Source organism: Labrus mixtus, chromosome 4, assembly GCF_963584025.1.
Source record: "Labrus mixtus chromosome 4, fLabMix1.1, whole genome shotgun sequence".
NCBI lineage: Eukaryota > Metazoa > Chordata > Actinopteri > Labriformes > Labridae > Labrus > Labrus mixtus.
The window spans coordinates 20,092,209-20,118,953 of NC_083615.1; the positions used below are offsets into that span (position 1 = coordinate 20,092,209).

A 26,745-nucleotide genomic window follows, 5' to 3' on the forward strand; every position below is an offset into this window, starting at 1 on the left:
CAGGCATTGAGAAATGAGCTGCAGTAAATGATCAGCATCTTTGTTGTTTTTCATGTTCCTGATAATTAGTTCCTTGAAAAGAAAAATCCTGCACACTACTAAGTTGCTAAGTATCAAGAATTTATTAGAGAAAAATCACAAAGGGTCAGTCATGGTTCAGAGGGATGAAGCTTCATGATTTTTTTCTAATAAATTGGTGATACTTAGCAAGAGTAGTGCGCAGGATTTTTACTTTTCAAGTGATTTTTTGTTGTCCTATTCACATACTTCACGGGATAATTGGATGATCCCCTGCTCCGACTGCCTACACTCCTGTCATTGACTGAGAGACAGAACATGGACCTCGACATAGATCCTCTGCTTCGGCTGCCAACACACCTGTCATTGACTGAGAGACAGAACAACATAGAGAGACCCCGCCCCTGGCACCCATTCTGAAACCATCCTGGCACCATCCTGGCCTGTGTGGCGCCAGGGGCACAACATGTATACTCTTCATGATCACAATGATCATCTTCGCCCCGTGGCTCTGGTATGAACTGCAGACCTCCAAACTCCTAAAGCCACCCCCTACTGACTCCCCACTCAACATCTCCAAAAGAGACTATGAAACGGCTTATCACACCAACACTTGGTATCAGGCTCTGGTGCTTTCAGTGCACCGCCTCAACATCTCAGACTCCTGTTATGTTGATGGTATATTATGGTTCATGTTTCATTTATGTTTTGGGATTTATATTTACGTTCTTCTGTTTTGATATGGTTTGTGTTCTCCTGTATTATTTTTCCATTATTCTGGTTGACTATCTGTAATCAAAAGGGGGGAATTGTAGTGGAAAAATATTGTGCTTACTTATGCTGTTTATTTGTGACCGTACATAACCCCAGTCACACTGACTTGCTTTGCAACAGATGATCGCGCATCAGATGGACAGGACCATCATGTACACTAGGTGCGCTACAGTGAAAGAACACTGAGTCTAACTCATAGATAACACTAACACAAGAACTTCTGTTGGTCGGTTCCTTTTCTGTGTGCTCAGCATCATTACCAAATATGGCCAAAGTTTATCAGTGATTACTGTCTCTGAGCAGAGTGCCTGCTGACGACACACGTTCACAGTGGCATGAACCAATTAACTCTTTCTCGTCATGTATAAATACTCTCCAGAAACGGGACTGCCCCTGGATTCTGCTATGCACTCGTGACCTCTGTCACTTCTGTATCTGATTCCTCCTTTTGCAAAAGATCATCTATTTTCTGCAATAAAATACACAAAGACAAACGGCTTTGTGTATTCGTTTGAAATGAACTAAAACCCTGGTGCGGACCTTTTCGGTAGGTGTGAATACAAACCATCAAACTCGGGTGCGCACCAAACAGCTGTACCGAGACCCAGCTGAAGAGGTGGTCTTCACGTCCAAACGAACCCTGGTACAGTTAGTTTGAGATGTGAAAGCGACCGGACCTCAGTCCGACCCAGTTCTAAAAATCATACGCCTTTATGGACGTAACAGGCTCCCGTTGCCACGTGCATTATGGGGATAATAACAAAAATATCCCTTTAATTTACCCCTGTATGTATTCAAAATAAACTAAAACTCACAAACAAACGAAATATGCAATAGAAAAAATAATAAAAAATTAGCGATCTCACCAGGATCTAGTAGGTAGACTAATCCGGTCAGTCGGACCGTCTTTGTCTCAGCCCCGCTATGCGTATCCCGTTGCGGGTGAGGACACGCGGAGGGAATCTTCTATCTTTCAGACACTTTCACAGGTGTTTCAGTGCTCCTTTCTTTCATTATCCAACACTTTTAAACCACACAGACTATGAACATAACAGCAGTTTCAGTTTTCGTTATTTTACCCCGCGGCACTCTTTTTCTCCTCACTTTCCCCTGCGCCACATCCTGCCTTTATAACCTCGGTCATATTCATCATAACACCGGTTGATAATTAATGATTTTTACAGACACTCCATTATTAAGTGGCACTGTCACAGCAGCCTATCAAACGCTCTTGCTGCTCAAAATGTTCAATACCAGGACAACGAGTGTAGCACGCAAGATCTCCATGATTGTTTACTTTTATTTTGCAATTACCGCTTTACCCCGCCCCAGACCTTTTTGTCCAATGATTGGACGATCTTTGCACACGTGGTTTTGTTTACAAATTCTGGGCCTCTTGCGAAAAGTGCAATGTGAAAACGAACCGCACCAAACCAAAATAGAAACAGAACAGACCAAAGAAAAGCGAACTAAAGGACTTTCCTGGTGTGAATATACCCTTAGTTAAAACCTTAATTAACATGTAAATCCTTAATTAATGTTAACAAGTCACATTTGTGAACAGTTTCTTAATGTTTATTATTGTATGAATTTACTGTTAATTAAGCCTTATTACTGCATTAACAAATGTTAATAGCATGCTTAAAAACACTTAAATAATGTATTTATTAATACCTTAGTTAACATGAACATCCTTAGTAAATGATTACTAGACACATTAGTTAACTGTTAGTAACCATTGGTTAATGCTTAATAATGCATTAACTAATGCATTAATAGTTAATTAATGTACCCTTATTGTAAAATTTAACCAACACATCTATGTGTTAAATACCAAAAATAAATTGTTTTTAAGATACGTTAATATTAATTGATCCCCAGAGAGGATGTTCAAGTAATCTACATCTATCAGGTTTTCTGTCCCTTACTGGGCAATGTAAATACAGATTGCTTCACTCAGCTGGTACCCTACAATGGCTAAAAACACAAACTGCAAGTTTGATTGTAGTTGTTTTTGTCCATTTTAATATAATAATGTGTGTTTTTGCTATGAACTTACTTTCAACAGTGCAAGTCACATTGAATCGGATCTTTCCAAATCAGATTTGGGCAGCCAGGTTCCAATGCATGCAACTTTGATGTCACTCACGAATGACACAAAAGTTCTGCACTGGCACGACGGGGGATGAGAAGTCACTCACACTAAATGGAACCAACATGGAAGATAGTTGCCATAGAAGAAGTCACAGGAGGGAAACTAATTTGTGTTAGATCTTTTAGGAATTTGGGTTGCAATTTGTACAAGTAAAACTTGAGGGGTCATATTTTTACTGACTGATAGCATATTAAAAGAAATGGCTGAACGTGGCCACAGAAGAGTGTGGCTGCAGTGTCAATTAAAAGTGAAAAGCCTTCAAACCAGGTTAAAAGAAGCTGGTTTTATAATGGGTGTGAAATCTTCGATGTTATTGTTCTTTTGTGCATGCGGGTCAGTTCAGAATCATGAACAGTTCAAATGGGAATCAGATATATGTCACATTTAAACAGTACTATGAACAGCCAAAAAATAATTATTATACAGAACTCTGCAGGAAATCAGAATTGATTATTAAGGTTTACAGTGCGAATGGAGTCTCGTACATTTGGACTGAATTTCCTATAAGTGGACAGCCACTGCATCCTTGCTGTTCCTTGTCCCTGTTATTCACTGGATAGTAGTCTTACATGTGTTTTTCATTTTCACCTCACTGTTTGTGAATGCCCTGTGTACATTTCTTTAATCACAACATAAATTGTGTTAAGGGCACTTTGAAACACGAACCATCCCTCCTAGTTGATGTCTAATGCTACGAATACATAATGCTGTACTTTGCAGAAGCAAATTATTCGGGAAAACAGAGACACAAAAGCATACAGGAAACTTTAGTAGCATGTTGGTTTGCATTGTGGGCTCTGCTGGAGACCCAAGACTTTCCTTGGTCCACATGAAACTGTATCTTCTGTTTGTAGTAGCTCAACACAGCACTACATGTAACAGCACCACCACTCCTTTGAAACTCATCAGGACTCCTCAGCAAGCAGCTTCTGGAAAAGGAAAACAAAATTGTCCAACAGATAAAGAAGAACATCAAGAGCTTAATAATGTGATGCATGGGGAGAGAATACTTAACCTGCTGTCTCAAGGCCTGCATGGATGTGTACTCAGTGTGCTCTCTCTTTTTTTTGATCCAGTCCGGTTCATCAGGGATCAGAACTGCCAAAACCAACTTAACCAAGATCAGCACATGCTGCAAACAATGATGTTGAAATATCAGAGAAGCACACAGAAATGGTATTATTTTAAAATTGATTTAATTAAAGACCACTTTGAATTCTTTCTTACCTCAACCAAGACAGCTAACAGTATAGTTTGTGTGCTGCTAATTCCACCCTCCAGGAACAGCTTTTGTAACTGTGGTGACAGCAGCAGTAGCCAGCAGTTTGACATGACAGAGACAAAACTCAGGACCTCAAAAGCAGTCTTGAACACAAGAGAATGACATGAACAATTCACTCTTGATTGGCAGTACTGACAGTATATAATTTGAATTGTACATGATGTTTTCTGCTGACCTGCCACACGCCCAAGTTAGTCACAGGTTGGGAGAAGGGTTTTCGAAAGAGTTTGCAGATTTTGTAGGCATCAGCTCGGATCTCTGTCAAGTTGTTGATGAGCAATAGCACTGCTGTCAGAGGATACACGCAGGAGAAAAAACTCAAATACCCAAACTGCACCAGGAGCTCGATGTACTCTGCAAACAGGCCCTTAGTAAAAAAAATAAAAAAATGTGTCAAACAATGTGAGTTTTTCACCTGACCCTCTCTAAATACTGTATACTCACAGGAAAAACAGGCATGGTGCCTTGCTTCCTAAATTTATCTTCCTGTGGTTCGTCTTCACTGTCTGTCCTGTGAGTGACATTGATGAACTTATCCACCAGTAAAGGTATGACCACCTCTGTCACCTGGTTCACCAGCTGGGTCACTATCAGCAAAGATCCTAGACGCTTTCGACAGAAAAAAAATAATATGTGAATATATTGCTTTTCACAAGGCCTTTCCATTCATTGACTTTAAAAAATACACTTTACACTCATGACAAAGTGGATGCCAATAGCATCATGGGCCTAGTTTGTCCAAAAAGATTAATGTGGATCAGAATAACAACTTACATCTTATGTAAGGGAAATCCAGATCAATGCCAGAAGATACGTCTGGAATCCTATTCTAACACTTAGTCAAAATTCCTTTGTCGAATAAGATTTGGGTCCCCAAAAAGAAAATCGAAGTTGTCATCCCTTGGTGAAAAATGGACATAGAAATGCATACACTGATAATAGATAGAGATATCGTGAGAGTAAGCATGTTGGTGTTGCAATGTCTGACCAGCACATCATGGAGTGGTTGGTAGACATTGTCCAATATGACACACAGATTAGACAGCATCCTCCTCACTGACACCAGCTCCATCCCCACAACATCACAGGCCTTGTGGATCAGTTTGTTGAGTCTGTTGTAGTCATCTACCCTCAGCCTGCTGCCCCAGCACACAACAGCAAGCACTGGCTAACTCAGACTCGTTGAACATCCTAAGCATTGACCTGCAGATGTTAAAGGACATAAGCCTCCTCAGGAAGCAGAGGTACAGGTCCTTCTTGTAGATGGCCTCAGTGTTCTTTGACCAGTCCAGTTTATTGTCGAAGTACACTCACAAGCTGATCACTCTGTCTGACACACAGTGTTTAGGTGCACATACTGTGGCCTGCCAGCCAGGTAGTCAGCAAACCAGAATCAGAGATGAGAATCCACCTGCATCACTGTCAGCCTACACCCAGTACAAGCCGGCCTGATGGCGTAGAAAGCACTGGAGTATTAAAAAAAAAAGGACCCTCACAGTGCTGTTTGGCTTGTCAAAGTGACTCGGTTCAGTAGGAAGGTGATGGCCTTCTTACAGTAACTCCTGTTGGTTTAGTAGGCGAACTGAAGGGCACCTAAGAGGGGCCTAACCATCGGTCAGGGTAAATCTATAGAGTCTTCATGGGATGTCAATTCCACTGGTCTGTAGTTCTTGAGGCCACTAGGGCTAACCCTGTTTTCTCCATGACGAAATAATGTTTGTGCCCCACCAAGTAAAGTCACAACATGATAATGTTTTTTAATATTATTAGCTAATGATGAATTCAGACAGGTGCTGATTATGATTTGACTTTTCAGATAATACCCAGAAGCAACAACAATTGTTAATTACTAATTATCATGAATCATTACTATTAATTACAAGTAAATACAGCCAGCAATTCACAATAAAACTGAGTTTGAGGTCTGAATATCAGTGATGACTTGAGAAATGATTCAAAATAACTTATTCTAGATAGGCCCTCAAAAAATAGAAAACAATCAGAGGTCATATCCCTGAAGTTTGGCAGGGTTTGTCAACAGGCCCTAAGGGATTAGACCTCTGTTTTTTCTCTTGTTGAGGGCATTTCAAAGATAAAAGTTATTTTTCAATTATTTCTCAAGTAATTCCTGGTAGTCACTAGTCAGGCTTGTAACTCAATGGGCTTGGATCAGTGATCTCACACTGACAAGACGTCACACTGGCAACTTTTTTAGTAGGAGAAGCCACGTTTACGCGGACTTTGAATTTTTGCACATAGACGTGCCTAAACATGCACAGGATACATGGAAAACACACTAAAGAGCATATAAAACCAGAAAAAGCAGAATATGGGCCCTTTAAGGCGCTGTGTTTTGGATCATTAGGATGATCTATCGGGTAAAACGATTAACTCAGATAAAATGATTAACTCAGACGTTAATGAGAGGTTAAATAGGTTAAAATATGTGTACATTGTCAGTCGCATTCTGAGTATCTGTTTTAATGTACAGTAGCGGGAGGCTTGGCAACTTCAATTCTAATGCACAGCCAGGATTTTCATTCTGGTTAATTTTATTCTTGATTGGCGCCTTGTATTAGCTGTGTACAAATCACTAAACCTGGAATAAAAATTGTATGAATAAGTAGGCTAATAAACAAAATTCGTGAATAAATATAAATTAAATTAACAACCTTGTATAATGGGATACTGTTGCTTGAAAATCAATGCACTTTAATATCGGGTAAATTTACTGCTGGCTTTTGCAGAGCTGCTTCGGGACTCTAGCTGAACAGTTGGGAATGTAATTATTCTTACATTAATCTCAGACCAAGAACAGGTACTATATAAAACCTGTACTTTTACAGGCAGAAAACACACAGCGCACGGAGGAGCTGGGACGATGAGGAGAAAAACAGATTCTATAATCATGATTAAACCCTCCATGTCCAAAAATACAAATTTACATGTAGCATTACTTTTAGGAGGGTGTTGATACAGTAGACTATTTCTCACAGAGAGAGAGAGGCCTAGGCGTGCTAGACTGACGCATACAGTATTACGCGCAGCTCTTTTCAGATACGGTATTACGCGCAGCTCTTTTCAGATACGGTATTACGCGCAGCTCTTTTCAGATACAGTATTACGTGCAGCTTACAGTATTACGCGCAGCTCTTTTCAGATACGGTATTACGCGCAGCTCTTTTCAGATACAGTATTACGTGCAGCTTACAGTATTACGCGCAGCTCTTTTCAGATACAGTATTGCGCGCAGCTCTTTTCAGATACAGTATTGCGTGCAGCTCTTTTCAGATACAGTATTACGCGCAGCTCTTTTCAGATACAGTATTGCGCGCAGCTCTTTTCAGATACAGTATTGCGTGCAGCTCTTTTCAGATACAGTATTGCGCGCAGCTCTTTTCAGATACAGTATTGCGTGCAGCTCTTTTCAGATACAGTATTACGCGCAGCTCTTTTCAGATACAGTATTACGCGCAACTCTTTTCAGATACAGTATTACGCGCAGCTCTTTTCAGATACAGTATTGCGCGCAGCTCTTTTCAGATACAGTATTACGCGCAACTCTTTTCAGATACAGTATTACGTGCAGCTCTTTTCAGATACAGTATTGCGCGCAGCTCTTTTCAGATACAGTAATCACTTTAGCTTCCATAATCACTGCTCCTCCTGGTGGTTAGATTAACGGTTGCAACTTTTTTCCATGGGGCGTTACAAATCCGCCCGCGTTGACTATGCCATCGACTACGTCACCGTGGGGGATCTCATTAGAGTCACGGACCCTGCACGGTCCAAGGACCTAGCACGGTACAGTCGAGGTCCCACCACGGAAATGGTGGGTGTTATTTTTGGCTCCATCTGTAATAACATAAGTCATTAAGGAGTTAAACAATAAATGCATATATTATTCATAGCAGCTAATTAATTACTCACTATGTCAATCATATAGTGGCTGATTAATGTATGGCTTAGTTCTTTTTAAGTTATACATTAACTTCTGATCTTCTGGGCAATAATTTAGCAGTGATACATGCAAATGAGTAGAACAGGATTGTTAAGTGTTCCTACACAAGCGCATATTTTTGGTGAACGTTGAATTGAACGTGTCAGTTTAGTACTCGGGCTCAGAGAGATACATCTCTAGAATACATCCCAGGCCTAAAAAAAAAAATAAAGCCGAAAAAAAGGTTCTTTAAAACTACAGTTGAGAAAACATGTCTTCGCCATTCTTGTATAGAAGTGATCCTTATGAGACAAATAAAAGCCAATAATTTATTATCGTATACAGTAAACTGACAACGAACTGCAGTCAGGTCAAAACACCGTAGAAGAAGACGAGCATGCACATGAGCTTCCTTGAGATGGTTTCAGACATTTTGTGCAGAGATTCTTTGGTTATGCAAACCATTTGTTTCATCAGCTGTCAAGGTGGCTGTCTTAGACTATTTTACAGGTGAAGATGCCAGGTCTGGATGTCCAGGGCTGGCGTGGTTACAAGTGGTCTGCCTAATTCTCTGAAATTACTTTGGAGAAGGCTTATGGCAGAGAAATGAACATTCAATTCACAGGCAACAGTTCTTCAGGACATTACTGCCTGGCCTGTCTTGAATCAGCCTTGATTAGATAAGGCTGGATTGTTTTAGTGGAACGACTTGAGGCTTAATTGGGAGATGGCGCTAGTTTCAGCCTGGCTTTTTCAGCTGAGCTTGGCTTTCTTTAGCCATCTTGATGGGATACCCCCCAGATCACATGTGGACAGACTTAAGCAAAGGTATACCCAATTGGTCTTGAGGACAGATTGAGATCCGATAACAGAATGTGTAGGTGGTCTGGGAAGCATTTGTCAACATTGATTTGGACAGTGCTGTTTTCAACTCTGTTATCAGGCTTATTAGTCAAATAAAGTTTTGTCGCAGTCTATAATGGTTTCTCTGTACAACTTGCGCCCATAAGAACATCTCTCTCCCTCTGTGTACAGCATACTGACATACTTTGAAGCTCCTTGATAGCACATCAGAATGGGTAAAACATAGCTATTTCATTTGTAGAATCTCAATGCTCTGGTGCTGTAGCTTATAAATGAATCAGCCATTATGCATAAAATGGGGGCAAAGATGGCACCTTTCTATGCAAATGAACCTCAGCCACACACAATTAGGCTTAAATTATTAGCGTCCTCAGAGACTGTTGTATCTTGGCACACAAAATTGGGTTCAAATACACCATAGAGTTGTTGAATTGTATTACTATATCACTTAGTTACCTGTTTGAAGATCAGTCTAAAACTTTAGTGTTAGCTGTTACCTTACAGAGCATTGGTACATCCTGCTTGAAGAATGCAATGTGGAAGAGTACTGCAAAGTAGTTGAAGAAGGTGAACTGGAGGAAGAGAGAAAACAATCTGCTAAAACAGTCTTTAGAGTAGTATTAATGTAATAATAATAATAATAATAATAATAATAATAATAATAAGTAGTAGTAGTAGAAGTAGAAGAAGAAAGAGATAATGAATGAGTAAGGGAACTAACCACCAAGACTTTGGCTGTCAGATGATTTTCAAAGGCAGATTCCTCTCTGTGGTTCTCTGAAGAGGAAAAGATAATTATTAGCTAACCACGTGCATAATGAACAAAATGTTTCCTTTATTGATTGGCAAATGCCATCAGCTAACTTTTGCTTCTTTTTTTGAATGTTTCTTCTCTGCATCTTAGCCACAATACTTACTGAATGCTCAATAGAGAAAAATAATATTTCTTATGTTTTACATTTTTTTTCCATTCACTCACCATATTCAGTCAGAGACAGTGCCACCTTCTTGTAAATGGTCGCGAGAACATTTGTAAAGACGATGTGAACCACTGAGGGCATGTAGAGAAAAGTTTGAGACAGCAGGGAGTCCCAATCTTTATGTAACTTTTGCATCTCGGCCTCCCCCCAGTAGAAACAAAGCATACCCAGTACCACCAACACTGTTGAAAAAAGCATGAAAGGGAAGGAGACATGAGGCCTTTAGGAATGGGAAGAGATCTTGCAAAAACAAATTAGGGTAGAAGAGCATATGTTTCTGGAACCTATTTCTTTACACTCTTCTGTATCACTAAATGCTTAGTTGACTTACTTATGACTTCAATTCAAATCAAAAAGTCAAGTTGTACCTAGAAACAGCCCCACCACTGGGATTGACACTAGTGCGATACGTAAGTCCCTCCGCCATTCAGGAAAGAGTGGTTCCACACGACTTGTCACAGGGTTGACCCCAAGTACGCCATGGTAACCAGGCCTGGGCTCTGCAAAGTGTTCTGCTAGGTGACTGGTCCCCCAGCGGTAGGAAGAGGAAGAGCTCCGTCGCTTCCACAACTCCATAACCACTGTAGACCAGAGCATGCTGAACACAGCCTGGATCACGTGACTGTAGCCCGCTGGTCCCAAGTAATCTCCACGAAGTTTTACCCCTGAACTCGAGACTGACTCCAACATGTCATTCTGAACGTCCCCTGTGATGGCCAAAGATGGAAATGGTAAATGGACTTGAGCTTATATAGCGCTTTTCTAGTCTTCCGACTACTCAAAGCGCATTTACACTGCATGTCACACCTACACATTCACACCCTGATGGTAGTGGTCGTTTTGTAGTATGTAGCTAGTATGTAGTATTAGCTAGTATATTTTTTACAGGACTCATACTGGTTTATTATATGTTTATCTACATGTATAATTTACAAAGTGTGACTGAGCATCCCAAAAACTGAGGCACTGACATGGAGACTCACACTGGGCTGGACCTTGAAAAGCATAATGGTGGGCAAAAAGCTGTTTTTACAAGGAAAATATTCCATTTATACAGAATTATCATGATGAACAAATGATTGTTGCATTACAGTCAGCTGTTGATCTAGTTTTAAAGGTCACATATTACTCAAAATACACTTGGGTATGTTTTTCTTACACTAATATGTGTCCCTAACCTGTATACAAACCCCCCAATTATTTGAAAAGTCAATCCCCTCTGCCTTTTGCCTGCTCCACTTTTCAGTTAATGTCAGCTCAAACAGGCAATTTGGAGATTTTCCCTTTGTGACATCACAAAGGGAAAATCACCTAGCTGTTTGTTGTGCCCTCTGGGTCTGCCTTCTCACCGTAAACACTAGGGTATGGTCAAAAGAAAAGCAACATCCCCCTTCCAGAGGGGCGTGGTGAAACACAGCTCACTTGCATCCAAAGCTATAGAGACAGAAACAGCCAGTTCTAAGCAGGGCTGATATAAAGGGGTTTATGGGCATGATAAAATAGAAGATCCGAGTGGATTTTTTGCAAGGAAACTTATCTGACACGTTTTAGGGAGTTCTGAGACTTATTTAAACTTGTTGAAAAGGAGTATAATATGGGACATCTAAAGATACAGGGAGTTGATAAAAATGATTTGATTGCCAGATTTATAGTAGATTATATTAAATCTACTCTAGTCTCATTATTATCTTTTGGTGTATAGCATATCGTTCAGTGAAAATGGGGACGCTGATTTGTATTAGAAATCTTAATATTTCAGTAGCCTTCTTTGTTTTATTTTCTGTTAAGTATGTGCTCTCAACAAATAAAAAAATGCCTTTGAAGTATTAAATCACTTATAAAGTTTGAAGGGAGTTGTGGTGATAATATATATTTTTATCATTGTGCAATAAAATCATATATATCTATGTTTATATCTATGTATTATGCCTCAAATCACAAATTCACACACCTACCTGAAAAGTATGTTATCAACAGGCCAAGCAGTGCTGGTGGAAGCAGAGACCAGGTGTAGCAATCAAGAAAACTGAAGTACAAAGCCACTGAGCTTCCAAAATACTCATTTATTGAATCTGGTAGAAGCAAGAGACAATCTTTGTTAGTCTGTGCATGGCTCCATTATCTTACTAGCACACAAAAAATGCACTCATCTCTTGTCAATTCGACTCCTGAATTGACAAGAGATGAATGTGGAAAACCTAGAAAAACATTTGATTTAGACTTTGAATATACAGTATATATGCATCAGATGCTGTATGTGTGTGTCCATAAAAGCATGTGTGTGTGTGTGTGTGTGTGTGTGTGTGTGTGTGGTGGGGGGGGGGGGGGGGGGGGGGGGTAGGGGAATTCAACATTCATAAAAAAGGCTATTTCTGTATTTTTACATTGATTTCTGTATTTATTTTTGTATTACTACAGTTGTATTCATACATTTTTACATTTCCACATCTAGCCTTTTTTATTTCAGTATTCCTGTGTCCATGTTGCTCGAGGAAAAGAATAAATGTAAATTAGGTTGGCGATCACTAAAATCACTCTGAAGCAGGATTGGTTACATCGATGTGATTGAATCTACTACTGCTGCCTTTAGGCGGTGGGCAGTAAACTTATATCTGCTTTAGTTCTTGAAAATAACGATCTCTACCAAGGGAGGTTCGAGGTTTCTGAAGTTGTGCAGATTGTTAACCATTCAGAATTCTAGGAAATTTTTCTAAAAACATGATGGATGCAAAGTTTGTAAAGCAGAAAAAGGCCTCTGCCTACTATCTCATTTGAACCAATAGCAGGCTACGATTCCGACATATGTGAGGAATCGATTGCTTCTGTCTGGGTTTCCAAATTGATCCATCATGCTTCAGAGTGATGTCAGGAACACCCACCTAATTAACATATTCACTTTTCCTGGTACAACATGGACACATACATACAGAAATAAACAAAAGTGGAAATGTAAAAGTAAGTAAATAAACATACACTCATCTGCCACTTTATATATGGTACACCATGCTAGTACCGGGTTGGACCCCCTTTTGCCTTCAGAACCTCCTAATTCTTCGTGGCATAGATTCAACAAGTCATCACAAAGTAGCTGCAGATTTGTGGGCTGCACATAAATGAGACGAATCTCCCATTCCACCACATCCCAAAAGTGCTCTTTTGGATTGAGATCTGGTGACTGTGGAGGCCATTTGAGTACAGTGAACTCCTTGTCATGTTCAAGAAACCAGTTTGATATGATATGAGCTTTGTGACATGGCACATTACACTGCTGGAAGAAGCCGTCAGAAGATGTGTACACTGTTATCATAAAGGGTTGGATATGGTCAGCAACAATGCTCCGGTAGGCTGTGGCATTTAAATGTTGCTCAATTAGTACACAGAGACCTCGGTTGAATTGAGGGGTTATTTTTTGAGTTACTGTTGCTTTTCTATCAGCTCAAACCAGTCTGGCCATTCTCCTCTGACCTCTGCCGCTCACTGGATATTTTCTCTTTTTCGGACCATGCTCTGTCAACCCCTTGAGATGGTTGTGTGTGAAAATCCGAGTAGATTAGCAGTTGCTGAAATACTCAGACCAGGCCGTCTGGCATCAACAACCATGCCACGTTCAAGGTCACTTAAATCAACTTTTTTACCCATTCCGGTGCTCGGTTTGAACTTCAGAAGATCGTCTTGACCATGTCTACATTGCTACATGCATTTAATTGCTGCCATGTGATAGGCCACCCCCATAGTGTGTGTGCGCGCTTGCATATGTTTTATTTTCACCCACCCAGTGGCTGAGACAGCTGATTCCCTGAGTACCAGGCTTCACTGAGATCCCTCAGTTTGTCTTGGTTGTGGAGGGGAAACATGTCCTCAATAACACCTGCTGACCCAAGTTTCCTCCCTGCAACAATAAAATGAATGAATTAATGAATGATGTCTGTTTTGCTCCAAGGGGAATTTGCATTGCACCAAATGAAAAAAAAAAACACACAAAAAAAGACATCAACGAACATATGGGCCAGCTCAGAATAGCATGATTTTCTTATTTTCATTTCTTTACTGAGTAGCTTGAGTTTATGGGTGAGGGAAAATTAGTTTTCAAAGCAGAAAACGATTTAACCTGACTTTTAAAGCTACATACACAAAAATATTAACGCCAGGCTACAAAGCCTACAATGACTAAAATAATTTGTTGATGAAATGTGAAAGAAAGCCAAAATAGCTAAAATTAGACTTTAGACTTAATTGTCCCAATGGGGGAATTTCTTTTAAGCAGCTATATCAGAAGGGATTAGGCATAAACAGGAGATAGTGCACATATGGGAGCTGACTTAATGTGGGGACAATAGGTGACCACACATTTTTTTAACATGAGTGTCTTTACTGTATATCCAATAACAGTAAATCACAATTGGTTATTAACTTTAAACACTCTATAAGCCTTTTCACACATACGGAAATCTCCTGAAAAACTCCTGAGATTAGGGCTGTAGGCAATACGTGAACGCAAACAGCCACATTTTTTTCTATACTGTGACAGCTGCACGGTGCATAAAGTGTCTGCACGTTTATTGTTTATTGATTTTGGGCCATTCTCTGCTCTTAAGGAAAAAAAAATGCTTTGTTAAGACTGAAGTCGACCTGGGCTGCTGGCTTTCTTGGGGGTGGGAAGAGCGGGGTTCACTTATCATGTAGTGTCTTGGTCCCCTTAGACCGGGGACATAACACTTGGATAATGTAAAAGAATATACAATTACGTTACAAATTACAAATTATAGGTATTCAACCTGATGAATGTTTTTAAAGTAATGATCATGTCACTCCTTACTAAAGTTAACACACAGTGGAAGCACTCACATATGTTATCTCTGTGTTGTAGTGTGTAGCTGTCAGGCAGGCCGGGTATTCTCAGGTCTCTCTGTGCCCAGAGCCCATCCAGCTCATATTTCACTATGTACTGTCGCTCTGCAAGGGTCAGGAAAATCTCCATGTTGTCTGTTACACACATTAATAGACAAAGACATACCCAAATAAATTGCTTAATTCACTGCATTTAAGAAAAACCTATCCAAACAGATTAAACACAGCAATTTTTTTTTTGACAACAAATCCATAGACTTAAGCATACAATGCAACCTGTCACTCTGAAGATCAGGCCAGTGCCTTGGCCATCTCATACTGAAAAAAATACTGTTGGTGTCACTGTTGGTGCATGCTTCCTATTGTCCAGGCTATTCAAACAAATAATTTTCAACACAGATGTTGGGCCGTATTATGCTCTGATTTATAAAATCTATAAACCCTGATAGACATAGTGACAATTCCACATCTGCAGGGAACCTTTTTTGGAAAAGGATGATGTAAAACTACCTCAAAATAAGCCAGCTAGAAACTCTTAGAAGAGCCCTACTGCACACAACAAGCAGGAAATATATTGTGCACCTGACACTGGCACTCACTTATTTCTTATTTTTTATGGCTCAGCAACTGTTGGATCAGAAATAGAAGAAAGAAAATACTTGCAGTATGTCTATGAATTATTTAAACCCCAACAACATGCCTTAAAACTTAGAAATCTGAGAAACTTAGACATTAACTTTACCTGTCACCAATGAATTTTCACATTAATTACATATATGACTCTCCATTCTCCTTGTATATGTCAAAAAACTTTAGTACACATCCTCTTTGTTATGGTTTTAACATGGAAATACTGTTCATGAATATGTTAAAAACCCTATTGATGTACCTGAATTTTTGAAGTTGTGTCTGTTGTTGTAGGAGAAGGCTTCCATGTTATCATCGTGGTAAATCCTACAAAGTCCTAACTCCTCAGTGGCTTTAAGCAATGTACAGCATGGGGCAGAAACCATAATGATGTCACCACTGGCATCCTCACCTGGGTGGGCTAGCAATGCAGCACCTGGGGTACAGTTACAGAGGGTGTATTTGCACTGTTTTATAGTCAAGTCAAGTTTATTTATATAACACATTTCATATGACAAGCATCGACACAATGTGCTTAAAAATAGATATAGTAGACAACAAACATGATAACAACATGACAAAAATATAAGACAGAAAGAAAAGAAAAAAACACTAAAAATGCATTAAATGAAACCACAACACAATAAAAAAGAGTATTAATAAATAAATATTTAAATAGAAATAAAATGTCCAAGATAGTGCAAGATATAGTCCAAACATTAATGATTTAGCAAAAAGCTTGTACAAATAGATATGTTCTTTTAAAAGAAGACACATTTGTATCAGATATTTGTTCATGTGGTAAAGAATTCCAGAGAGTTGGACCATAAATGCTAAACGCACCATGAGCTGATCTGGAATTAATTTTGGGTAAGTTTAAAGGACCTTTATTTGACGATCTGCAGGACCTGTCTGGAGTGTACTCAGTCAGCATGTCAACTACATAGGAGGTAGTGGTAACTCTTTACAATAAGGTACACAAATTTTGCATAGTTCCTGGGAAACAAATGGGAAACTAATCACAAGGTAACCACTTGGTAACCACTAGGTAACCCGAGGCTTTGCCTAGTTCTACCCAAAATGACCCAGGCCTATCAAAGAAATCGTCTGATGTGCCAAAATGTAAACAAATAAAAATAAAAATCAGTGTATAAGGCGCAATTTGATCTATTTTTTCATCTGAAAAGTTGGCTGCTTCATTTGTACCTGCATCAATTGCAACCCGACACAATTGAAAATTCATTTAATTTCATCATTCATTATGTATCCCTGCAAGCTGTGCTGGGATACATAACGATGCTGACCAGGCTTGCAGCGTCACTTCTTAACGTCTTTTCTCTTTCATGAGATAATAACGGTGCATATAAAGAAAATGGTGGTATACTGTTCAGTAAATAAAGCTTGCAGTGGACTGATGGAAAAGACTCGGTTAAAGTTAAGAGAGACCAGCTCAACTACCTTACACTAATATGTGTCCCTAACTCCACAAAGAGAAAACAAATGGTTATAAAAAAGAGTGACACAGCTGCACAGAAACTGCACGAGGTAAACTTTCGCTGAACACAAGAGAAATCGTAATGCAGGAAGACGGTCTAAAACTAAAATCAGACTGGGGCGACTTCTATTATGGATATTACGGTAATACAATAACAGCTGGTGTATGTGTTTTTTTTTACAATGTCAAATATGGTTATGTACAACACACATTTTGTTATTATTCCCTCAGTGGCATCTGCCTTCAAGTGAATATAGCCTAAAGCCGCAATGCTTTACATCATTTGGGCTGCCGGCCGAAGATTTCTGCCTTTTAATAAGGCAGTTTTTTCTTACCATTGTAACTTTTGCTGCTTTGCTAAAGTGCTCATGCTGGTTAGGCCGGGTTTTTGTAATATAGCAATAAGCAGTGGCGTCATTAGGGCTGAAGCCCCCCTAAATAATTTGTTGTTTTTATTATAATTTTTTTTTTTTACATAAAAGTGCAGACAAATTCAATATAAAGTATTAAAGTAAATAATCATATAACTTGTCATTATTCACTTAAATATGATCATAAATCTGTCAGTTTCCCTTCACTTCATAGTGTAAGGTAGAGAGAGCCCCTTCAGTGCGTCGTTATCCAATCCATTCCACTTGTTCATATAGAGAACGCCCACATCACTGAAAATCCAGTCCACGTTTTCCCTGCGACCTTGCTTGCACTCGGTACCTGCAGCGTGTGTGTGTACCTTGAAGCACACGGACGCCGACTAGAACAGCATGAGGAGAAAAACGTGAATGAAGAAGAATGGATATAAGAAAGTTTTTCAAGAAAGTAAGTATTCATCACTGCTGGTAGTAACAATTAGTTAGCTCCAATTAATGAACCAAGCGCTCCATGTTTGACAAATAAAAACCTAGCGTGCAAGCTACCAGTGGCGTCATTAGGCCTATTTTAGGGGGGCTGAAGCCTTAATTCAACTCATTGTGTTTCAATGTATCTTGAAGGGTCAGGCAGAAGGAGATGCTGAGGGAGAAAAATATCAACAGGCAAGGTCAAGTCAGAGAGAGCAAGGGGATCCAGAGATGGATCAAGAGGCAGAGGAAGATCAAGTTATCACAGAGAGAGGAGTGCAAACAGACCAAGAGAGTGAAAATGATGAAGCAGCTGCAGCAACTCACTCCACTACATGGTTTGATTTAGGTGACAAAGACACAGGGCCCAGACAGATAAAGCTGAAGAGCTACCCACAAGATAGTTTTGGTACGCAGAAGAGAGCATTTCACCACAGCTGGTTTGAAAAGCACAACTGGTTAGAATATTCAGTCAACAAGAATACAGCTTTCTGCTTCCCATGTAGAGTGTTTGGCCAAAACATCAAACATGATAGTTTGGTCAGTAGTGGTTGCAAGAACTGGAAGAAAGCTTTAGTCATCTTTGGCAAGCATGAGATGGCACAAACACTTAAGGACAGTGTCGTTGCATGGAAAAGCTACCAGGCAACTAGCAAACAGGGAAACGTTGCACAGATGATAGCACCTGCAAATGTGAGTGAGATAGTAGAGAGAAGAGAGTATCTCAGGCGAATTGTTGCAGTCACTTCTATGTTAGGGAGACAGGGACTCCCTTTTCATGGCCATGATGAAGGTAGAGACAGCACAAACAGAGGGAATTTTCAAAAACATAACCCCCCCATCAAATGCTCATTATATCTCACCAACATCCCAGAATGAGATGATTGACTGTTGTGCCCAGGAAGTTATTAGTGTCATTGTGTCTGAAATGACAAAGTCCAAAATCTATGCCATCATGGCAGATGAGGCAAGGGATGAATAATCAGAGCAGTTAGCTGTTTGTGTCAGAGGGGGCAGTGAAAGAACGTTTCCTAGCCCTTGCAGAGATAAAGTCATTTGATGCCCAGTCCATTGCAAATGAGCTGCAGCAGCAGATCCAAAACAATGGTCTTGCAGAGCTTAAGTGTGTAGCACAAACATATGATGGTGCAGCCGTCATGAGTGGGTCCACTGGAGGTGTACAAGCACATTTGAGAAGGCTCCATCCTGAAGCTATCTATGTGCATTGTTATGCTCATGAACTTAACCTGGTGTTGTGCCATACTTGCAAGGCCATCCCAGAGGCTGTGGAGCTTTTCAGCTTGTTGGAGTGTGTGTACTCTTTCTTCAGCACCTCCCTAGTGAATCATCATAAGTTCATGGAGGCTCAGACAAGGCTTGGATTGACAACAATTGAGCTTGTGCAACTTTCAAACACTCGCTGGGCCTGTCAGTTGCGATCAATCAGTGCAGTTCTTGAGACATTGTGTGCCATTTTGGAGTGCCTTTCTGCCATTGGATCCCCCATAGCTGTTGGTCTCAGAGCAAAGCTCTATAAGTTCTCAGCAGTCTATGCACTACTGATGTTTCAGTCACTTCTGTCTGTAACCGAAGGACTCCACAAGCTCCTTCAGAAAGAGACTTTAGAGGTTTGATCTGCAAACAAGCAGTATGTGACACACTTGAGGGCAAATGCACAGATGCATTTGCCACGGAGCTGTATGAGAGAACCAAAGCCCTGTGCCACACCCACAGTATCCCTGAACCAGGTGCCAAGACAAGGAATAAACAGAGAAAAATTGAGGATTTTGTGCTGGAGGCAACTGCAGGTTCACGCACTGAATTGAACAACTCAGACACATTGAAAAGAGAGTTACTTTTCCCTTGTGTGGATAGGATGGTTGGCAAGCTTGAGCAAAGATTTTGCAGTGTAGATGCAGGGCTACTAAAAGGCATCCAGGCATGCAGTCCTAAATGTGAGAACTTCTTGAGTGAATCACACTTGAATGAACTTGCAAAACACTACAGCATTGACCTGAAAACAGAGGAGGTTCTGGTGGCCAGAAACTTTCTTGCCCGGAAAACAGAGGCTGGATGTTCACCCAAAGATATGTTGTCTGTGCACGACCTCCTTGATTCAGACATGTTTCCCTCTCTGAAGGCAACCATACAAGTTGCCCTAACAGTGCCCGTAAGCAGCTGTTCATGTGAAAGGTCCTTTAGTGCACTGCGTCGGCTGCACTCCTGGCTGCGTCAAACAATGGGTCAGAAAAGACTTCACAGTCTTGCAGTCATGTCAATTGAAAAAGACACGCTTCAGCATATGAGTCACAACAGAGTGATAGACCGATTTGCCACCCTTAAAAACAGACGGCATTCTTTGATGCTTCCACCCACTAAGTAACTTGCAATTGTAGCCATGTTATTTAGAAATGGTGTACTTGGCTTACTTTTGTTGTTAATGCTGTAAACATACTGTTACTGTGCAAACCTGTGTTTGTTCTTGTACTGTATTAAAAAAACAGACTGAAATAATAATAATAAATAATTTATCAGTCTTTGTTAGCTGTTTGTGAAATTTTGTGCTCGCGAGCTACGTTCGCTCACATCCTATGCATCTCTTGGGGGCTAAGCCTCCCCTGTCCTTAAAACCTAGTGACGCCCCTGGCAATAAGTAAGGTCTTCTACCTGCTTTTTGTAAAGTGTCTCGAGATAACACTTGTTGAGTTGACACTATACAAATAAAAATTGATTGATTGATTGAATTGAACAGTAGCTGTTTCTGATGAAAACTTATATCCTATGCGCTGTTTCAACATACATTCTTGCTTGTATTCAGATGCGTTACTTGCTCGGTAGGCATGAATGCCGCTGCTGGTCTCTACCGCTGCAGCACAAGCATGACGGGCTGCTCTCTCTCTTGTGTGCAGCCGGACACGGCCTGATCGGTACTGTATGTACGCCTCATGGCAAGACTTGTAACTCCTTGCTGTTATTTGTTAGTATTAATGGTGTATTTATGTGTGTGGCAGGGACTGCTTGCTGGGCTCGTAACTGCTCCTCTGGTGTGATGTGATATGCTGGATTCATTTGGTGCAGGAATAACTGCTGCTTTGCGTAGACTGCTGACTTGCCGTGACGCAGCTTTGCAGAGCTTTGCTTGCCTCTGTTTTTGCCTGGTGCATTCAGCCTGCTTTGCTTTGGCGTTCATTTCACTGGCAAGTGAGGCTTGCTACTGCCGTGAATTTGTCTCATTTCAGTCTGAACTGAATGAGTCTGTGGTAACAGGTAATTTATTTTTAATCTCAATTTGAGATAATACTGGAATGTATCATATTTTCCATATTTAAGATAGCTTTTATTTTGAAATGCTACATCAGATTGTTTTGATAATTAGTAAATAACAACGTGAGGTGGTGAACTATCAGTCTGAACTGTAATGAGTCCATGGTAACAGGTAATTTATGTTTAATCTTAAATTGAAATAAACCTGGAATGTAGTTTATTTTCCATATTTCATATAGTTTTTATTTTGAAACGTCAAATCAAAATGTCTTGTTATTTCCTCTTTTCAAGCAAGCATCCACTTCTCAAACAATAGACAAGCCAGTGGGGGATTTTAAATTGAAACTTTTGTTGTTAGGCGCTCTTCCCGTAATGCCTTTTCTACAAGCGCACCTTAAAACAGCGTGGAGGCTGGCTTGACTACAGTGTTGTGGAAGAGGAGGGCAGGTGACTCATTAGAAGTGAGTGATGATGAGTGTACCGATTAATATCATGTTTATAAATGATGTAAAAAACAACAACAAAGCCCTCGGGAACCCAGGGATGAAAAAGAGGAAGAGGAGGAATAAAATGAAAAAGACACAGAGGTAAGGTGCTGCACGGATCAATTAGTTATCTGTTGTTAAGATAGCTCGTTATGGATGGATCATAGTAACGTCCGTGTTACCTAATTCCTAACCAGTAGCTTGAGTTAACATCAGTTAATTCCACTTTAATTTCATTTGGTAAAGATTAGTCATCATGTTGTGAAAATAACCAGTGTAAGTTATACACTTCTTCTTTTGTGAAGAAGTCCTCACTGAACAGATAAGTGTGCATGCTGTAGGTGTGGTTGTAAGGAAAACGTTTGGGCACACCTGAGAAATAATTGCGAAGGTTTCTGTACTGCTCTGAAGAGAAAGTCATATTTTGTTTTCACACTATATTATAAAATGCATATTGTTTAACAAAGGCTCATCTGTGACCACTTCTGCTCCCTGCACTGGCTTGTTTGATATTGTTTGTTCTACTACACTAGTTATTTTTATTTATTAATAAGAAATATTGGAGTTACCATTTTATTCATGTTTGTTTTGAAGTATTTTTTATTTTAAAATAAAGAAAGTATGTTAAATATAAAGCTGTATGCCTTAAGTGTATGAATATTGTGATTAGTGGTCAAACTGGCTGCAATATAAGGGGCAACCGCTGAACTCTTGCCTATAGGGCACCAAAATGATTAGGTCCGACTCTACTTCTGATGGATGATACTGCATAGCGACCACTACCATCAGTGTGTGAATGGGTAGGTGTGACATGCAGTGTAAAAGCGATTTGAGTAGTCGGAAGACTAAAAAAGCGCTATATAAGCTCAAGTCCATTTACCATTTACCATCCATGGGGACGGCTGTTCGGAATTCCCGTCTTGGCAGCACTGTTTAAGTGCGGTCATTTAGTCAGGCAGTGATAAGGAGCTTCTGGGGTCCTTAACGTGTGATCTGCTCTTATTCTTTTTTCTGGACTGTTGATGACTGAGCAGGATTTCACGGGAGGAGAGAGGACCGTGGAGGAGTTTGAAAGAAGCAGCAGGAAGAAATCAGGGAGGAAAAAGATTAAAAGAAGCAAAATGTCAAGTTATAGGGAAGTAAACGAAAATGAGACAGAAACCTTTTTGATTTGAATAAAACTGACTGATAGAGACAACGACTATGGAGTTTTTGTCAGACAAACATGAAGTAGTGAGTTGGGTTAGGAGTAAACTTTATGCTGTCAAGTTAGTTGATGTGAAAAGGAGTGGATTATTGTTGTCGAGTGTGTCACAGACTCAAGTAAACAGGGCTTTGTCATTGAAGCAGTTAGATGACCACAACGTGTTTTCGACTATGTAGAAGAGCTCCTATTAAGGGAGTAATGGACAGAGTGTCACACATGGTTGATGCAGGAATGTTTAAAGAGTGTAAACGAGTGGTAGACAGTCACATAATGTTCAGGATGATTGATGTAGAGAGATGTCCGACAAAATCGGTCATGTTGCACTTTGAAACTGAATGCTTGCCAGATAGTGTTCTTAGATTACATCAGTTATCCAGCCAGTATACATCATTTAGGTTTTGTAGTAAATGTGGTGATGAAATGTGTAGTGGCAAAAATGAATGAAACAAAATGTAGTCTGTGTGGGGGAGGGCATGAGGCCTGGGGAGCAGACTGCCCAAAGAGAAGGAGAGAGATGGAAAGTATAAAGTTGAAATCAAAGAGAAAGCCAAAACACAAGCGAGAAAGAAAGAAAATGACTTCAACCCCAGGAAACAGGAGTCTGATAGAGACCATCAAGAGTACTGTTTCTGTAACGACAGCATAATGTTTTTAGCCTTCTTGGCAATGGTGATCAACTCTGCTGCTGAAGCTGAGAGAAAGTCAGAGAGAATTGCAATTTTTGTCAATGCAGCAAAAACGTTTCTTGGATAATGAGGGAGTTACTGGAGAAGAGATGCAGGGGCTGCTGAGAGAGGCCTTCAGGCCCTCAGAGTCTAGAGTAGGCTAGTTTAGACGTACAAGACGATGGGATGAGGGATGGGGAATGACATTTTTTTATTTATTGTATTTTTTCCTTATTCACAAGTTTATGGTATTCAAAAGATTGTAGATTTATTTTGAGCCAGTAGTAAGCGGTAATACAACACTATGGATACCAACCGCCTTTAAAATCAGACGAAGAAGAAGTAGATGACTGAGCAGCATATGAGTACATGAGTACATGAGCACATGTAAGTTTTTTAAATAAGTTAATTGCCTTTTTTTTGGCTGATTCGACATGTTGAATCGGCGTCGGCGGTTGGTAAGAGGGATCTCTCTGACTGGCTGTTCAGAGGTTTCATTTCTCTCCAGCTCTCGACACAGGTTCAGGAAAGCCCCTTGAGCATGCTGCTGTAATATCCATGCTTTCACCCATTAGTGCGGTTTCTCCTTATTTGTCGCCTCCGCCTCTTCTTTTCTTTTTCCACTAAGATCACACATTATTCTCGAGTAGTAGGCTACCTATAATATAAGTGGTGTGCGACAGCGGTGTGAAAGTGGTCTTCTCGTATCATAACAACGAGCTATCACCGCCCCTCACGCATGCGCAGAATGTACGTGGTTGTTGGCCGCCGGCTGTAGTCTTTGCGGTGTGTTCTAGTGCAATTTTTTGGCCAAGACGTGAGGCGTCGCCACTAGTTATTTGCCGTCTGCTTGGTGTGTCAGGGCCTTTATAGAACCATATTTACATACTTTGCATTTGCAATCAATTTGAAATGACTAAACTGAGGCAAGAAAGCAACTCTCCTGTCAAAAATTGTCTCTCAGTGTGAAAGAGAGAGTGAATTAATCATAACGGTTTGATATGTATCTCAGCAATGAAGTTATGAATGTCGACTAGTGACCTCTGCAGATCTCAAATAGATTATACTTTTTAATTATTACTCACCCCCATCTTTCTGAGGAGCTCCTATCAGTCTGATGAGCCACCTTTTTGTCTCAGGGCGAACATTCTCTCCAAGCTTCACCAAAACAAGTGGCTCCACATTCTTGGATGTACAGCAGGGGCAACTTGCTTTAGTCCAGCCTGGTCCAACAGAACTAGCACTCAGTTTGCTAGGAACATTCAATGTTTGGGTCTTATCCTCTTGCTGTTTAGCTGTTTCGCTTCTGCTGCCGCTGCTACCTTCATCACCACTTGTCCTACGCATGGTTAAACTGAAAGAAATTACAAAACAGTTTTAGTTTGCCATATGTTTGCCACATGTTGCCAGTCTACTTCTGCTGGATTAGTACTGGACACTCAAAAGTAGATTTGACACCGTTGACCAAAAAACACTGCTTTCTGTTTCTGTTTCTGTTTATTTATCCACAAAATAGCGTGTTCAGAGAAGTGAGTGAGCTTAGCTAGTAAACTCTGTGATCAGCAGTGTCAAATGCCCTTTTCAGATCTACTTTTAGAGATGACGGTTAGGGTGCTTATCAGCCTATAGTTCTTAATGTTTGTTTTATTTCCTGATTTGAATATTGGACTAACTGTAAAGGGCGTTGGAGGCCTTTGAAATATTTGTTTGATGTTTGAATGTTCTGGCAAATGTTTTTTATCTGTGTTTCTTGTCTATAAATGGAGCTGATGTGATGCAAGACAAATTTCAGACTTTGTCTAACAATAAAATCCTATCAATCAATTTTTTTAATTAATCAATCAATTATCTGTATTCAGAAGACAGGTTTTGCTGTTCCTATCATATTTTGCAAGGATATGAATACAGCTGTTTGAGATTTTTGATTTGTCTTGGACAGAGAACTTTTGAAAACGTCTGATTAAGTTTATTAAAATATTTAAATGTTTTGCAAAATAAAGACAATCGTTTTGATAATTGCTGTGAAGTACTGTGTCTTCAGCCACCAAAAACTGCTTCTTATAGTTCTTATAAATGAGTTATATGATAATATAATGTGCACAAAGTCTTTATAGCATGTTATAAGTATTAATTGGACATTCTTATTTGAGAACCATAGAAATTATAACCTCTTATAATCTTTATCTTGAACCAAATCTCTATGAACCTTTAGAACTGAATAAAGTTGTGGGAGTTATAATTCGTTATGAGACCCGAAATTCACAAGATGCTGTTGTTAGTTTTGCACTAAGGTACTTAATTTAACTTAAGTACCTTGGTAACTTAATGAATTCTTAAAATCCCCAATCAGGAAGGTTATAAAGCCTTATAAATGCATTCTGCTTATGATGCATTATGAGTGGTGGGTTCAGTCGCTCCCCAAAAGGACTCTGATATCCTCACATCCTACCACAATGTAATGGGATAGATCTGTATAACAATAATCAATCAGTAAACTAGGACTGAAAATCTAATGCTGACTGTCTGTCCCTTCAAAGGCTTCCTCCTGAGGAAGTGCTATTAACACTTGTAATATCCTGAAACAGCATTTTAGATTATACAATCTTCATATTTGAGAGCAGTCAGTTATTGACAGCTAAGAATTACATTTTTCATTACTACATTTGCATTACCATTGGACATTTAATTTAAAAATGTTAAGATTGTGATGCAAGACTTTATTTCAGACACAATCTTCCATGATTTTACAAACAAAACTCTGTCATTAGTATTCTCATGTGATTTGAATTTACACAACACATGTCTGTGTTTCTCTGAACCACTCTAACTTATACTCCAGCAGCAGACAACAGAACTTTCTCTGTTTTTATCAGCAACACCCAGAGGATAACATCTAGTGGCAAGACATCTCGATCCACTCGGTTGTCTTAATTCATTCCATTTGATGATCCTGTTATTTATAAGCTTAAAGCTTTGCTAAACATGCACCACCCCCCACCCCCGCCCCACCCCTAACACACACAAAATCTATTCAGTTTTCCTGCAAAGACACCAGGGAACACACAAACAACACATTGTGTGTACACTTACCCAGCTTCAGTTAGTTGTTCCTGTCAGATATCTAATGGTGTGTGTGTGTGTGTGTGAGTGTGTGTGTGAGTATGTGTGACTAAGGAAGGAATGCAGAAGAACTTCCTATACTGCAGGGTGTGGAGAGATGTTTGGTTTACTGGCAGACTCCTCCCTACTGCCTGCTCTCTGCGCTACTTCCGCTTCAGCCCAGGGTCCTATTGCTCCACCTAGCT

The 26,745-nt window shown here is 39.9% G+C and overlaps 1 protein-coding gene across 2 annotated transcripts; it reads right to left on the reverse strand.

Annotated features, from left to right (window-relative positions):
- Positions 1–2,355: 2,355 nt before the first annotated feature.
- Positions 2,356–26,691, reverse strand: ano10b (anoctamin 10b). Of its 2 annotated transcripts, XM_061036251.1 has the most exons (15): positions 26,531–26,691; positions 24,526–24,794; positions 15,751–15,924; positions 14,859–14,996; positions 13,786–13,902; positions 11,969–12,085; positions 10,382–10,720; positions 10,013–10,195; positions 9,755–9,810; positions 9,531–9,605; positions 4,674–4,838; positions 4,405–4,596; positions 4,175–4,312; positions 3,963–4,079; positions 3,704–3,876 (listed from the first exon to the last, which is right to left on the reverse strand). In XM_061036251.1, the coding sequence occupies exons 2-15, from the start codon at positions 24,785–24,787 to the stop codon at positions 3,853–3,855; spliced, it is 2,097 nt and encodes a 698-aa protein (XP_060892234.1). In that variant the 5' UTR covers positions 24,788–24,794; positions 26,531–26,691; the 3' UTR covers positions 3,704–3,852. The 2 variants fall into 2 exon arrangements, with proteins under 2 accessions (XP_060892233.1, XP_060892234.1); XM_061036250.1 differs by having other exon boundaries at positions 2,356–4,079.
- Between the last annotated feature and the right edge of the window lie 54 nt (positions 26,692–26,745).